Genomic DNA, 14,860 nt, shown 5'->3' with positions numbered 1-14,860 from the left:
CCCACAGTTAAGAATCCCTGGTAGTAGTGCAGACGCAAACTCTCGTCCAACAACATAAATTAGGACTCACCAAGATTTTGGAGGTATAAGCAGAGTTGATTGCGACCCCATTAACAATGAGGTCCAGGACCTTGGGCAGGATGGCTTCAGGATCAGGAATCTGTCGGTAGTGAGTGTCTCCCACATAAGCTTGCACCACAGTCATACGATTCATGGTGAGCGTTCCTGTCTTGTCTGAGCAGATGGCGGTGGCATTGCCCATTGTCTCACAAGCATCCAGATGCCTAACCAGATTGTTATCCTTCATCATTTTCTGCGTGAGGAAAAGCGCAGCCATTAGTGGAAGAGGTTAGAAGGCTAACCGTGCAGCCTGATCACTGCACGAACATGAGACATCCTAGAGCAGGAAGGGAATCAAAGGGAGTCGTGGTCTCTTTACAAAACTGCCTCATTAGGAAATGGTTTAACTAAAAAACCCTGAGTTTCTGTCTTTGAAACTGCTGCACCAAAAAATCTTGAAACCTGATCCCTACAACAGAACAGCTTAAGGTCAAGTTACAAGCAATGCTAAATGCTACAATGGCACTTTCAGGGTTACTACACACTTATTCATCTTTATGTAAAGTACTTAGCCTTACATGTACTTTGGCCCTCAGAAGTTATGCTGAAAAGTTAAACACACACACACACACACACACAGGAAGTACTCAATGTTTGAAGGTGAAGGTTGACATTTTTTAAAAAACATGAGGGTTAATAAATCTCTCACTGCCAGTTTTAACACATCCGAACTCCCTATCCTCAGATGCCTCTAGCCACTAAAGAACACACAACAAAGTTCCTTTCATAAGCTGCAAAGAAAATGGCATCTACTGTCTGCTCTCACTGCAAACTCAAACTTGACATTATTTTCTGAATGGAAACAAAGGCAATCCCACATAAACCGCTAACACACCCTTCTGCCATGTCTGTTTATATGGCCAGAGTCTACCATCTCACCTTCACAGAGTAAGCCAGGGAGATTGTGACAGCCAGGGGCAAGCCCTCAGGCACAGCAACAACTAAAACTGTGACACCAATGATGAAGAACTTGACAAAATACTGGATGTAGATGGGGGTACATTCAGCCAGCCATTGTTTTCTTTGGATTCCGAAAGTGTCGATCACAAAATACAGCACCAGGATAATGACTGTGATGGCTGACATGATCAGTCCTGGGGAGGAGGGAGAGGAAGAGAAGAAACTAGATGAGACTAAGCAGATCTCCAGCAGATCCTACACAGCACTGAAGCCAGACCTGGAAGGGTATCAGTAGGTTGAGATTGGCAGTCCAATCATATTTAAATTCCACCAAGCTGATGCAGCGAGCCCAGCAAGGCTTGTGCTGTATCTGGCAGGAGAATTTTGCCATCTGGAGGTCTCCATGAGTTAAGAGGACATTTGCACTGGGGAAAGCCTTATCCATGGCAATGGGTCTACTTGGACCTATGCCTGCTTAATTGCTGGTGCAAGTCCAAGTGGATCCACGTGAGCAAATCTGATCTGGGAAGGGAGATAGGATAAGGCACACAACCAGTGCCATCAATCCCGCCCTCTCGCAAGGCCTCTCCTTGCCTTCCCCCACCCTCCCCCTGGGTGACACTGGGTCCTGCACTTGTGCCAGTGAAGCAGAGAAGGCCTTCCCACTGGCACTAACTCCCATGCTGTTGCATGTGTTTTATGGCACGTTTGCAACAGTCTGCACTGGTAGAGTGCATGAGGTGTTCCAGCACGGTTGGAAATAATTGTTTTTCATTCAGCATTTCTGTTGAGATGATTAGTTGTTTTCCACTGTTTATTCCTACCTTACTGCTATTTTTTTTTTAATTTTTATGCAGTTTTATTATTTACTATGCATATTTTATGTGAACTACCTTGAGAGCCTACTTTAGTGGGGGGAAGTTGGGATATATATTATAAAAATTACTTGGGCTGGGAAAGAATTTTGGTTTTTGCTAAAGTGCTGCTTCTCATCTTAGAGTTGCAAAGAAACAGCTGAAACTGGTTATGCCTGCATCTGCTTGAATGGCAAACAACTCAAAGGCAAATCAAAGTGAATTGTCTCTACAGTTAGATTTGTTCTCTTCCTTTTTGGGGGGAGCCACAATTCAGTATTTTTCAGAAGAGTGAGGCTGGCAAAACTGGGGAAGGATGGGGCAAGTTAAGCACATATACCCAACTTCTATGTTCCAAATTGCCTCTCATGAAGTGGGTAATTTTTTCTCTCTTCAGAAATTGTTTTCAGGACAGTCTAGTTTTGTTGCATGCACTTGTTTTAATTAGGTCCTAAGGCAACAAATTTAATCAAAAGCTATTCTGCTTAACAACAGTCTGTTGGGGGTCTACATAACAGCAACAGAGAACAGCAGGCTATCTTATCTAGAGTAAGCCCAGAGTAGAATTGTCTACCCCGATTTTAAGACAGGGGTCAGTTCCAGTCCTGCTATCTGAGATCCTTTAACTGGTGAGATTGAACCTGGAACCTTCCATGTACAAATTATGGCTGCAGAAGAGCACATGCTTTACATTTAAAGTTTCGGGTTCAAATCCCTGGTATCTTGAGTTTAAAAGATCTTGGGGAGCAGTTTTCATAAAGATCCCTGCCTGAGATCTTGGAGAGATGGTGCTAATCAGAATAGGCCGTATGAGGCCAAATGGACCAAGGGTACTGTATACAGCAGTTTCATATGTAGCAGAAAGAAACCATGGGAGGACTGGAATTTGCTATGCCACATCGTGAACACAGGGACACTTGATAGAATTGCACAGCACTCGTGTGATCCTTGCTTTGGATCTGTCTTCCTTGCCTAAGCCCAAATTCTATATTATTAGTACCTGACACAATCAGTAGGCCAGCCCTTGCAGGATGCTGTGCAACCAAGCCCTGCCTCAACCACCCACTCACCTGCTTTTCCAATCTGAACTGCCAAGCGGGTGAGCTTCCCTTGCAAAACAGACTTCTCCTTCTTTGGGACCTTCACTTTCTTCTTCTCTTTATCCTCGTTTTCCACCCCTTCTTGGCTTTTCAGTGGCTGGATCTCCAGGGCTACACCATCCTGAGTTTTTGCTGGATCCAAGGTGAAAAAGAGCAGGTGAGTGGGAAAAGCAGCAAGGAAATGCTTTAGACGCAACAGAAAGAGAGGGAAAGATGGCGGAAAGAGAGAGAGAGAGAAAATCCCAGTGCACAGGAAGCCCAACAGCACACATGGACACTTGGCAATATGGACATCTACACAGTCCAGGGAGTTCTGCAGGGCAGGAGGTCTGGTCTAGAGGGTAGAGCCTCCGTTAGCCTGAAGATAACATCAGAAGGTTGCCAGTTCGAGGACACCGGCAGCTCCCTGAACGGCTGAGAATGGCGAGACCTTGAAGCAGCTGACAAGCCCAGCTGAGTGATTCCACCTGCTCTTGGTGTGAGCAAGAAGCGTCTTGGCTGCCCTCCATGTGAAAGATGGAGCTGCATGTCAGCTTGCGTGGGAGAACTGGAGGCCAGAAGTGAGACCAGACCAAGAAGATCAATTCTGAAATGTTGTTGGTTTTTGAGAGAGAGAACCTCTATGTTTTTAAAATCCCCTAGAGGAATTTAGAAATGTCTGCCTATGTAAACCACTTTGAATAAAGTCAGAGGAGTAATCCAATGACCAGAAAGGCGGTATATAAATACCTAGTTATTTATTATTATTATTATTATTATTATTATTATTATTATTATTCTGCTCCACATTCCTCTGGAGCGAATAAGTGAAACAGTTTGTGAAAATCCTTCCCCCTTCAAGCAAATACATTTCCACACCTAGAAGGAAGGACAGCCTTGCAAGGAAGGCACAGGAGGAGTCTCAGCTCAGCTCTGCTGGCTGACTTGCTGTATCCCCGTGTCAGGCATCTCTTCCATGAGTATTTCTGTAAGATGGAGGTATCAGTATTTACCTCACTGAGGTAGCAAGATGGAAGGGTGTGAAACCTAATTTCTGAACAGTTACTATGCCCAATTAGATTCCTAAAGCTAACTTTCTGGTCTTCTGTAGCAGCCAGAACCAGCTATTTTAGAAGCAGGTGCAAGCAGCCTAACAGCCAGGATGCATTTAATATACCCGCTTAGACAGACAGAAAAAGTGAGGGAGGTTCTATCTAATCTTTCTGATGGCCTACAGTGGAAGGACTTAGCACCTCAAAAATGCTTAATAAGCTACTCAGATGTCTTGATCATAAATGTCTCTTAAAACAGCAAATAAGATTAGCACTTATTTTAAGCTGTGAAACCAGCAGTCTGTTGTGGTAATGAGTTCCAACAGCTAGGTTTGTCTTAGCTAGAATTTTCACCCCAATCAGATATGTTATTTCTCCTGAGCATCACTGTGAGCCACTGTGTGCGTGTTTTTTTTAAAGGCACATAAGCAACATTTGTGGGGTTAGGGGATTGATGGTTAATTATAAGGGGGAAAGGACTGAGTCAACTAATGAGAAGTGAATTTGTTAGTGATGTCCATTTCCTTCCCCACTCCCACCCTCTTAGTGATCCAGCGCACAATGTCTTTGGAAGTTTTACAAAATGCAAGAGGCAAATCCTCAACTGGTGCATATCAGCATAACTGCAGCAACCTACATCACCTACCAGAGGTAGGTCAATACCTAAAGGCCCCCAAATAAACAGCTTTTTTAACAAAGTCAAATGCTGCAGGCTTTTGTGCTATGTGCTGCTTCTCATCTCTTGTTTACTGTTCATTTGGATATCTGTACATACAAGTAAGTATTTTATACCCAGACTGGAATACAGATCTCACATCATAAGCAAACATAAGGTGCCAACTCTTCCCAAAGTGGTGTGGAGTTCAGAGGCGTGTGTGTGTGGCTGCTTTTAACTGATCTGCACAGTTAGGACTTTGGGGCATGACAGGGGAGTAAAAAAAAAAACTCAATCCCAAAATAACCCAAGTGTTCAGTTCAGAAGGAGGGAAAACTCAAAACTGCTGAGAAAAGGAAGAGAAAGAGAAAGGAGAAAGTGTGGGAGGGAGAACAGACAGGTGCAGAAATGGGCTTCTTCACCATAGCCTGGAAAGAACAGGGGGTGAAACATATCAGAAAATAGACACTCACTTGGATTCCAAAGGCCATGAGAAGAACAGAGTGTAATGACTTCACATGCCGAACCCACCTCAGGAGCCTCAGATTTGGGGGTATGGTGACATTGATCTATATGGCCTTGGGCAAAAACATCTCTAGCCCAATTGCACAAAGCTAAAATATTATCACATCCACAATATAAGTCCTTGAGTGTAGATTTAACATAAATGTGTGGACAAAACTGTGGGGAAATAGCTGCGGGGAAAAAAGTCTTTTTTCCCCTTCAGAATGGTTTGTGTTTGTTTTTCATTCTGTGTATGCAAACCTAGTTGTTCTTCAGGAAGTAATTTGCACTTAAGAAACTTTGATGGGGTGGAAAAAGAAAACTTAATCAGCCCTGAAATGAAGTCCTCCACTACTAGGGGGTGCTGTGGCACCAGATATGTTCCATTCCAGGGCAAAGACCCAGGTAACTGAAAAGGTAAGGTGGGTGGTGAGCACTGTGGTAATCATTACACCCTCTTCTAGAACAACAAGGCGAGATTCCCGCCGTAGCGACAAAGAGCACAGACTCATGGGAAGAAGGAAGGAGGAATGCTCAGTAGTTAGTGTGGTGCTGGTTCAAAGGATGGAGAGGCTGGTTACCTTTGTTGCGATTTTCAGGGGCTCCTGGTTTTTTACCTGTTCAGACAAAGAGAGAAAGGGTGGAGCACTGAGCACACGGTTCTTGACATCGATGTCCCTGCTGATGAGGACACCCGTATGCGGGAGCTCAGTGCTCTCTTGGGGAGGCTGCTGGACACGGGAGGAAAGCTATGTATGACACAGCTGCCATCTGGGCTGAGCACCATTGCAAGTGTGCTGGAGAAGTTCAGCATGCCTCCCTACTCAAGGCTAGGTAAATCCCTACTTGCCAACCCTTGGCCTTCACTCTGTTGGAAGCAGCTACAGAAACAAACATTAACTTTAATGAATGAACTATGTTATTGAAACTAATAGATACTGGAAGGATGGATAATGGGCAGACATCTGAGAACTATGGATATCTAAGGGAGAGCTTCCAGCGCTGCCATAAACATATAACACAGCTTTTGCCTTTGGGCCTCCATTCTAAATGGAGGTTTTGATCTCAAGATTTGCAGATTTAAAGGTGTCCTAGCAAGACTCTCTAAATCAAAAGTGTTTTCATGTGCTTGGGTCACCCGCATTATAATGCAGCTTCCTTACTACCTGCAACCCCAGGCAACTCAGGTTACATTCCATGCCTTCCAAATAAGAAATAAAAAGCTTTGCAGCTCCCTTTCCCCAGGAACAAGATCTTTATACAAGGAGAGGGGGAAAAACCTTTCCCATAACTGCTTCTAGGGAGGTCTGAATCTTTTTTTGGTGGGCTCTGGATTGAAGAACAGTTTATGAACAGCACTAGCAGACGTGAGCAATTAACAGCACAATCTTATGTTACTGTTGGGCCAGCACAAGCCTTCCTGTGCTGGCTCAGTGTTGCAAATGTGCCGTAAAACACCTTTGCACTTACTTGGGAGCCAGCAGCACTGGCACAAAGGTGTGCCCTGACCTGCCTGATCCACTCCACACACCAGCTGGCACAAGTACGTTTGTGCCGCAGTGGGTGGGAGAGGGTGGCAGGAGTGCATTTGGAAAGCAGCATTTTTGGGCAGTAGGAGGGTGGAACAGGGGGAGGACTGGGTCCAGAAGAACATGAGGTTTGCAGCTGTGGTTCACGCCTCATCCTAAACCCTGCTCCCAGACTGGACAGTTCTACACAGGCTTCCCGTGTTTATGCCAGCTAAATAGCTGGTACAGATCTGAAAAGTTCCATGTGGTGGCTAGGGCTTTACTTGAGGTAACAGGAAAAGATATCCCCTTACCACAAGGTGACCTCCAACCACCTCCTAACCTGTATAGGATACACCGCAGGCCATGCAGCCTGGCGGTGCCAGCCCAGGTTAGGGCTGCCCAATTCATACAGCCATAGCGATATAAGTTGGGTGGCCCACAGTGCTATATAAATGCCTAAAGATCAGAAAGATCTCTCCTCTAGAAAAAAGCTCTGGATCACTTCCTTATATTTTCAGAGTCAACTTTGGCATTAGACCTTTTGCCATGTAAATAAGGTTGCATCCTTTTTTTTGGAATGCATTAACCCAGAATAGCTATCACCTTCTAGTTCTGTACATATTGCTCACTCATACTAATTATTCTTTCCTCCATTGAATATGAATTTACGTTAGGAAAAGTCCATCCTTTTAACATTTGTAGTCCTATTAGAAAGTTTGAAAGGTGAATGCAAGTATGTTGAGGCAACAACTTTGCATTAAATGGTCATCAACATGTAGCTCAGTACACATGCATATCCATGCATACAGTTCAGGGAATTCAGTGAGAGTTTTATATACATGGGAGGGGGGCGTATCTGCGGATTCAGAACTGCAGATTGGGCCTGTGAGGCAGATTGGGCCCATGAGGCCGCACCACGTGTCCCCTCCGGTGGCAAGGGGACCCTCAGGAGGGTCCTCGGAGCCCAGCAGAGGCTGCGGACATAAATCCTTGGCCTCTGCTGGGCTCAGAGTGAGCCAACAGTTTTAAAAAACCTACCACTTATGGTTTCTCCATGACTTTTTAATGTGTTCTAAACCAGAAGGGACTTTTTAATGCGTTAGAAGGCATTAGGAGGCCCGGGGAAGCCTCATTTCCCAGAGGTGGGGGGGGGAGTTCCCTAGTATCCACGGTTTCAGGTAACCATGGGAGTTCGTAAATGGAACCTCCGCCGATACCAAGGCATGCCTGTACTTATCTACATACAGTACTGTAGCCAGAATTTGAGGAACAGCTATAGTGATACTGATATTTTTATTTTAAAATGTGCGAGTTTAGTTCCATTTTTGCCCAAACAGAGAGTGAGAATGGAACACACACACACACACACACACACACCCCTCCCATAACTACTTCCAGTATGCAACTGGGGCACATACTGAATATATTGCTCATGCCTGGAAAAAGAAAACATCCTCTGCTTAACTGTGCCAGACTAACTGATTGCCTTAATTCTGCAGCTCCAGTGTGCGGGTGCACACAGGGGGCTGCAATATTCTAGCTCTCTGCTAGATCTGTTCTGTTCTCCTCCGAGCCATAAAGGCTTTGTATGCACAGTTATTACCTAACATCAAGGAGAAAGGGGCATTCTTTTTCTGCAGAACTGTGTGTATGTGTGTGTGTGTGCGCATTGGAGTCCCACAGAACCCTGAGTGGTGGGTAATATATTTTGCATGGTGAATGAAGCAAGGAACAGTAATGCTTGAAAAGTGGCTGTAATGGATATTGCAATTTCCTCCAGTTTTTTTGCATTAAACAGAGACAATTAGTTGCCTTCCATTCACCTTCCTGACCTTCACCCCAAATTTCTTCAAGAAACATTTTTAGTCCTGGATAAAAAGATGAAAAATTCCCTGGAGAGATGGGACCAACTCTGTCTGTTGGGGAAACAGCACAGCCATTTCTCCGTTCACTCTGGCTCAGTCTCTTTAATGCTTCTGACAAGCCCTGTCCGTTAGCATCGTTTCAGAAGAAAAGATGCTGGATATCCCATGATCCGGTCACTTTTATTTAGCACTGCATGGCTTGCCAGGATGGATTTAAAGTACAGATGCTTCTGCTAACTGCAAGCAAGTCAGACCTGTGGGCAGAGTTCTGCTTTTGTAAACCACATACCAACATGCTCTTTGCCCTGCCTTCAGAAAGAAAGCATCAGAGCCTTAATTGGAAACTAAAGTAACTGTGCGAAACTCAGTGTGAATTAGCGTAGCCTATGAGACGGAGAGCCAGCATAATACAGCCATACTGTTGGACTGGCACATATTCAAACTGACAGCTTTGCCCTAAACTTACTCTGATCACATTCAACCTTTTGTTCAGCTTCGGTTTATTATTCTGTAAAATGGGAACAAGCTGATATACTTCACTGGGTTGTACTAGGGCTTTGAGAACTGTGAAGCCCTTTGCACATTAAACATGATAACTGGAACTACTTACTACTGTTTTTAGCAAAAATATTATTAATAGTATAACAGCGGTTTTCAAACTCTCTAGGAGAGTTTGCACTGCTGTAAGTCCTTGCTGTAAGGGGAGGCAGCGGGGGCGAGGGGAAAGGCAGTGATCCCCAGGGTCGCTCAGGAGGGCTGCAGGGACTGGGATCCACTCACCAGTCCCTGCAGCAGCCTGTCGGGGGTGTGGGGAGCCTTGCGCGAGCGTCTGCAGGGCGCTCCAGCTAGTTAGAAGTGAAAGTGGAGCGACCGCACTCCACTTCCGGTTTTGCGTGATTGCTCCACTTTCACTTCTGATGACCTGGGGAGCCCTGCAGACGCTAGCGCAAGGCTCCCCACACCCCGGACAGGCTGGTGCAGGGACTGGTGAGTGCATCCCAGTCCCTGCAGCCCTCCTGAGTGGCAGGATCCTGGGGATCGCGTCACTGCCTCTCCCCCTGCCCCTGCCCGTTAAGGGGAAAGAGCCAGGGCCCTCAGGCTGGGGCGTAGTGACAACTACTGAAAACCACTGTAGTATACTATTATTTAACTAATTTTAATAAAAGACCATGGAATCTCTCTCTGCTGGTAGAAAGAACAGAATTCTCTCACAAAATGCATCTCCTGTTCAAACTATCCAAGGATGACGCCACAACAAAAGCATCACACCATTTTTCTCTATCCCAATTTCAGTTAGGCAGGCAGAAGTTCCATATTTGCAGGTCAATTTAAGAACAAAACAAAGCAGAAGAGAAGAAGCATGTACTTGCTGGTGAAAACTTTGGGTCGGGGCTTTGTGGAGTATTCTAGTCCTGGATCGATTGCCCTTGGTGGGCTCTAAGAACGTAAGCAGGGCCTTGCTGGATCTGAGCAAACGTCTGTCCAGCCTCCTGGGTTCTCAACACAGATCAACCTGATGTCTCTGGGAAGCCCACAAGGAGGTCATGGAGGCAATGCCCCTAGTTCTCAACACCTGCCATTCAGAGGCATAATGTTATCATTGCTTGTAACCACTGATAGACCTCTACACCTTATACTTGCCTTAATATCTTTTTAAAAGCCATTTACACTAGTGGAAAACAATTGGCCCAGGGGGGTTCATCTGCATAGTGTTTCCTAAACCAGCTTGCAGATGGCAGGCCCTAAGGAATCTTGTCTCCCCTCCTCATTTTTCACCTCACTGAACAGTAGCCGATCAGGCAACATGAGAGCTGGCAACAGCCCCCTGGTATCCTTTGTCGGCACAACTTTGATGACTAAATTTTGAGCTGATAGCACCAGATGCTGAACATCTCCTCCTCCTAAAGCTCAGAAGTTTCACTATTCAAACTAAGGGGGAACATGTGCTCTGCTCCAGCAACCACGTGTCAACATAGCTAACAATATCTCAGAAGATGCTTCCCGCAGAAAGCCTGGTTCCTGTGTCTTCTTACCTTTCTTGACTTTCTTTTCCTCATCCCCTTCTCCAGCTCCCAAAAGAGTGAAAATGATTCCAGTTTGTGAGTTGATACCCACAGCTGTGACCACCATTCGACCAGATCCCTCCATCACATGAGTGCCTGTTGAAAGGAGTCAGCAGAGTGGGGTGGGGGGGGGGGTGGGGGAGAGGAACCAGAAGGATTGGATAAAGTATAATTCATTCCACAAAAGCAGTTCTGACAGTAAAACCTAGATTTCTATAGCTCCATATGTGCACCGATTTGTGTTTTAAGGCAGGGCCTCTGAGAGGAATTTTATCAGGGGGTGCAAAATTTCTTTTGGGTCCCTTTGCAAAGGGGGAAGGGTGAAACAGAGCAGGGGAGGGTGACGACAGGCGAGCAGAATGGGGACAGGAAGGGGAGAAACAGGGTAGAGGGGAGGGTGGAGACAGCTGGAAAAGTCTTTGGAGCCCAGGTCCACCCACCCATGTGGCACTGGCTGCAAGATTCAGAAATACAGAAAACCAAACACACTCCTAAGTCTCTGTAAAAAATTTTAAATATAGAAAATCATGCAGAAAATTAGCATAATTATATTAAGGCTCACACTAGAATGGAAAATGTCCTGTGCACACTAAAACTTGTTTCTCCAGCAACTGTAGCCCCACAGCTGTGTCCCTGAGCTCCCATAAGCCAAAGAGCTACTGTAGCAGGCCAGTTTCCTCCCAGATTTGACACTGTTTTAAGAAGTGTCATGTATACATTCCTTGGCCTAGCATATATGGTGTGCCGACAGCAGCAGCCACACACTTGTGGTTGTGTCCCTAGTATCCCGTGTGGGCAATAAGTCTGATTAGAGAGGAAAATGTAAGATCCCAGAAATTTCTGGGGCCCCTTCTTTGGTTCCTAAGCCCCCTTTTTGACCCTGGTCCCAGATATAAATTACCCCCTTTATACCCCTCTCCTAGGCCCTGTTTTCAGGGTTTCCCAAGCATTTCAGTGGAAATGGCAGTATTGTGCATGCAAAGGAGTCGTACATAGAGCTGTCTCTCTCCTAAAATGAATGGAGAAGTTCTTGCAAATGTGGGCTGTATGTGGCAACTACAGAGTTTGAACTATCCTTTGGTCTGCCAGTTTAGCTTCATGCACCTGTCACAGTGAGCTAGAAACAGCTGGAGGTAGCTTGTTATGCTGATAGTTCATGTTATACATGTTCTTCAGAGGATCAACGTCTAGGCTGATCAAGATAGTGCTTCACTTCTCTAAAAAGGAGAAAGAAACATCCTGCCTACCTCATCTTGAAGCAGCTTCTTTTCCTCAAAGCTTCTGGCATCTCCACTAAGGATGGCCACCAAGCCATGGGCTATTCAAGCCAGGGGCCACCAAACTAAAACAATACCACTCTTAACATGAAATGGGTCTGTTGAACTTCCTGTCTCTCACATGTATAGGGCTAAGAGCTGAAGATCATCTCCTGGTACACTTACCAGAAAGCAGCATGGGGTCTTTATCCAGAGACTTCTTCACTTGGTCTGACTCCCCAGTCAGAGAGCTCTCATCAATTTTCAGATCATTGCCTTGGATCAGGATCCCATCTGCTGGCAACAAGTCACCTGGAAGAAGCAGAAAGCAACAGATCAGCAGAGTTTTCACCTTCTCTCTGTGAAACATAAAACTCATTTCCCTTCTGTAGTATCCAAGATCCATTCAAAAAAGAAGGGCAGGTTTCCTTCTAAGGATGGTACTTGCAATCCCACAGACAGTTGAGTTATGCAGTTGGTGTGACCACAAGAAAGAACAAACCTAGTTCCAAGCAGACAGGTACATGGGTGGTGTGTTTGAGGCAAGGCTAGCAATCAGGATGCAAAAATGTGAATTAAAAAAAAAATCTGATTCCCCCCCCCCCCTTCAACCTTCTTATTTTGGGGCTCAAAAAATTGCCACTTATACAAGAACTGAACTAATAAGAGGCCAAATTGCCGGATCCCTCACAATGCAAACGTGGCACGACTGCTCTCCTGCCTGTTAGATCTTTCCATAATGCCAGTCCACCAACACCAACATCACTACCCCTGACCAACTTGTTCTCTGCAGTTTTCCACATATTTATTAGTTCTTTAATTTCCTGTCTTACACAACTGTTCCAGCCTTAGCCTTACCATTTGTCCATCAAGTTCTCCCATCTGCTTTATCTCTTTCCTCCTACACTAAAACCAAACCAATACTGTTCCTGCTACTCTTGTACCCCAGACCTCAGCCACCTTCTTCCTTAGAAACAAGCATCTCTGTGGAAGGAAAACATCTGCACTGCCAATACAGCTTATCCAAATAGCTATCCAAATAGCTTAGTGTTAACAACTGGCAACAAAGAAGCAAGGTAGGCACACCAATGTTTGTGAGCCTTGGTTACAAAACACAGTGATTCCTGCAGGGAAAGAACGAACTGTTAGGCCAGTTACCATTGCCCACTTACCGTATTTAATCTGAGCGATGTCCCCCACCACGATCTCAGCAACAGGGATTTGGATAACTTGCCCCTTGCGGATGACTGTGAACTTCTGCTCCTGTTCGATGCGGCTTTGGAGGCCTCGGAACTGCTTCTCTTTGCTCCAGTCATTGAAAGCTGTGACCAGCACCACAATAATGACCGAGAAGAGGATGGCTGCCCCCTCGATCCATCCAGCCTGAGCCTCACCCTCATCCTCCGCACCACCAGTTGCTTGCCCACACACTGCCATGGGGTGAAGAGAGAGAATGGTTGTCAATAAGACTTTTGTTTGTGTAACTCCTCCTGTCAGTTGATTCTTGGAGTACTTCACAAAATACAAACAATCAGAATTATTGCTCCAAACACTTATACAATACCCATCTTGCTACATACCCATCATTATGATGAGTACCCATACCCATCATTATACATACCACTTGCTACATACCCATCATTATGATGAGTAAGGGAGGGAGAGGGGAGGGAGAATGTTATCTAGACCATCCATGTAGTGGCCCAGCTAGGGGGGCAAGGGGATACATTGCCCCAGCTACCACGACTTGAGGTGGTGCCAATCCACACCCCAGATAGCAGATTGGAGGTGGGAAAAAGCAATTTAAGGCCTCCAGGAGGTCTTAGAAAGGCACTTTCTAAAACGCATCTGGCACCCAGGAGAGGAAGTGTTAAAAATTTTTGTGCCCCTGGGTACCAGATACCTTAGCTACACCACTGCATCCATGAAGTGCAAAGGATGTGTAGACCTATAATTCGGTTTTGTGATAAGCCCCTTTGAAGAGAGCAAGGCACAGTGTATCAGAAGCTCAGAGTGACCAAGAGACAAAAGGAAGAACTCGTGTTCTTTATAATATGCAATAAAATACACTAAAACTAGATATAATAATGAAATATGTTAAAAGCCTAAATTAAGCCCACACGGATCACACAGCAGCAAGGTCAGCCTGCGAAAACTGCATGGCTGAAGGATAATTCATTCATCCAAAGGAGAGAACCCTCAAGGGGAGTCCATTCACAAGGCATCAAAATGTGTCTAGGATACTGATGGAGGGCATTTGAGAAACATAAAATACTACAAAGTAGGACTTGCGTCTTTTTTCCTGGCAGCCTGGCCCTATCATTTTCCTCAAGTCAGCAATTCTAAGCCATTTTTGCTTGAATGATCAGCATTTTTCTTAAAATGCCTACAAACCATTGGGGGGGGGGGGAACTGCTCCTTTCCACAGTTGATGTGAAATGTGTCCTGTTCTCAGAGCAAACAGGAGATTGGTAGCAAACACATGAACAAGCTTCTCCATGCTCCTCTCTCATCAAAGGACGTACACTGATGCAATCCATCAAATAGGTACAGCTTTTCCACACTGAAGGCAACAAACGTATGACAGCAGCATTGTGCTATAAAACCACAGGGCCAGGAATGGGAAGCACTGAATGCTGTAAACAATTCAGATCCCAATTATGGAAACTGGCACTTTCTGGTCAAGTTAAATCTCCTTCCTTAATCTCTGGTAGATTTCTGCAGCATGTTTGCAGTCTAGTACTTTTCAATACCACTTGGATTGCTTGTCACACTCCCATAGTGTCTGTTAAACTTCCCCTTTGCCTTCATCCAGTGGATCCAGTGCACCCAGTTTATGTTGAGCTAACCCAGTAGTATACCACCTTTTCTTGCTTTAAAAGAGACAGGAAGAAAGTAAAATAACAAAAAATGAGTCACAGAGGATGGAGTTGCAGAGTCCTGCACACTCGCTTGTGTACAGGAGAGAACTTTGGCAGGTACAACCTTCTCAACAAGCAGC

General features: G+C 45.3%; 1 protein-coding gene across 3 annotated transcripts in view; it reads right to left on the bottom strand.

Moving 5' to 3' along the window:
• The window catches only part of ATP2B4 (ATPase plasma membrane Ca2+ transporting 4), a 187,150-nt gene that overhangs the window by 36,116 nt on the left and 136,174 nt on the right, over window positions 1-14,860 (bottom strand). For all 3 annotated transcript variants that reach the window (XM_066624900.1, XM_066624898.1, XM_066624899.1), the window contains exons 4-10: window positions 13,032-13,289; window positions 12,046-12,171; window positions 10,574-10,699; window positions 5,746-5,781; window positions 2,945-3,106; window positions 1,000-1,214; window positions 71-313 (exon numbers count right to left, since the gene is read on the bottom strand). In XM_066624900.1, the coding sequence (XP_066480997.1) occupies window positions 71-313; window positions 1,000-1,214; window positions 2,945-3,106; window positions 5,746-5,781; window positions 10,574-10,699; window positions 12,046-12,171; window positions 13,032-13,289 (1,166 nt within the window). The remainder of the gene's footprint in view (window positions 1-70; window positions 314-999; window positions 1,215-2,944; window positions 3,107-5,745; window positions 5,782-10,573; window positions 10,700-12,045; window positions 12,172-13,031; window positions 13,290-14,860) is intronic.

This window comes from Tiliqua scincoides, chromosome 4, assembly GCF_035046505.1.
Source record: "Tiliqua scincoides isolate rTilSci1 chromosome 4, rTilSci1.hap2, whole genome shotgun sequence".
NCBI lineage: Eukaryota > Metazoa > Chordata > Lepidosauria > Squamata > Scincidae > Tiliqua > Tiliqua scincoides.
This window is presented reverse-complemented; position numbering and strand designations above follow the sequence as displayed.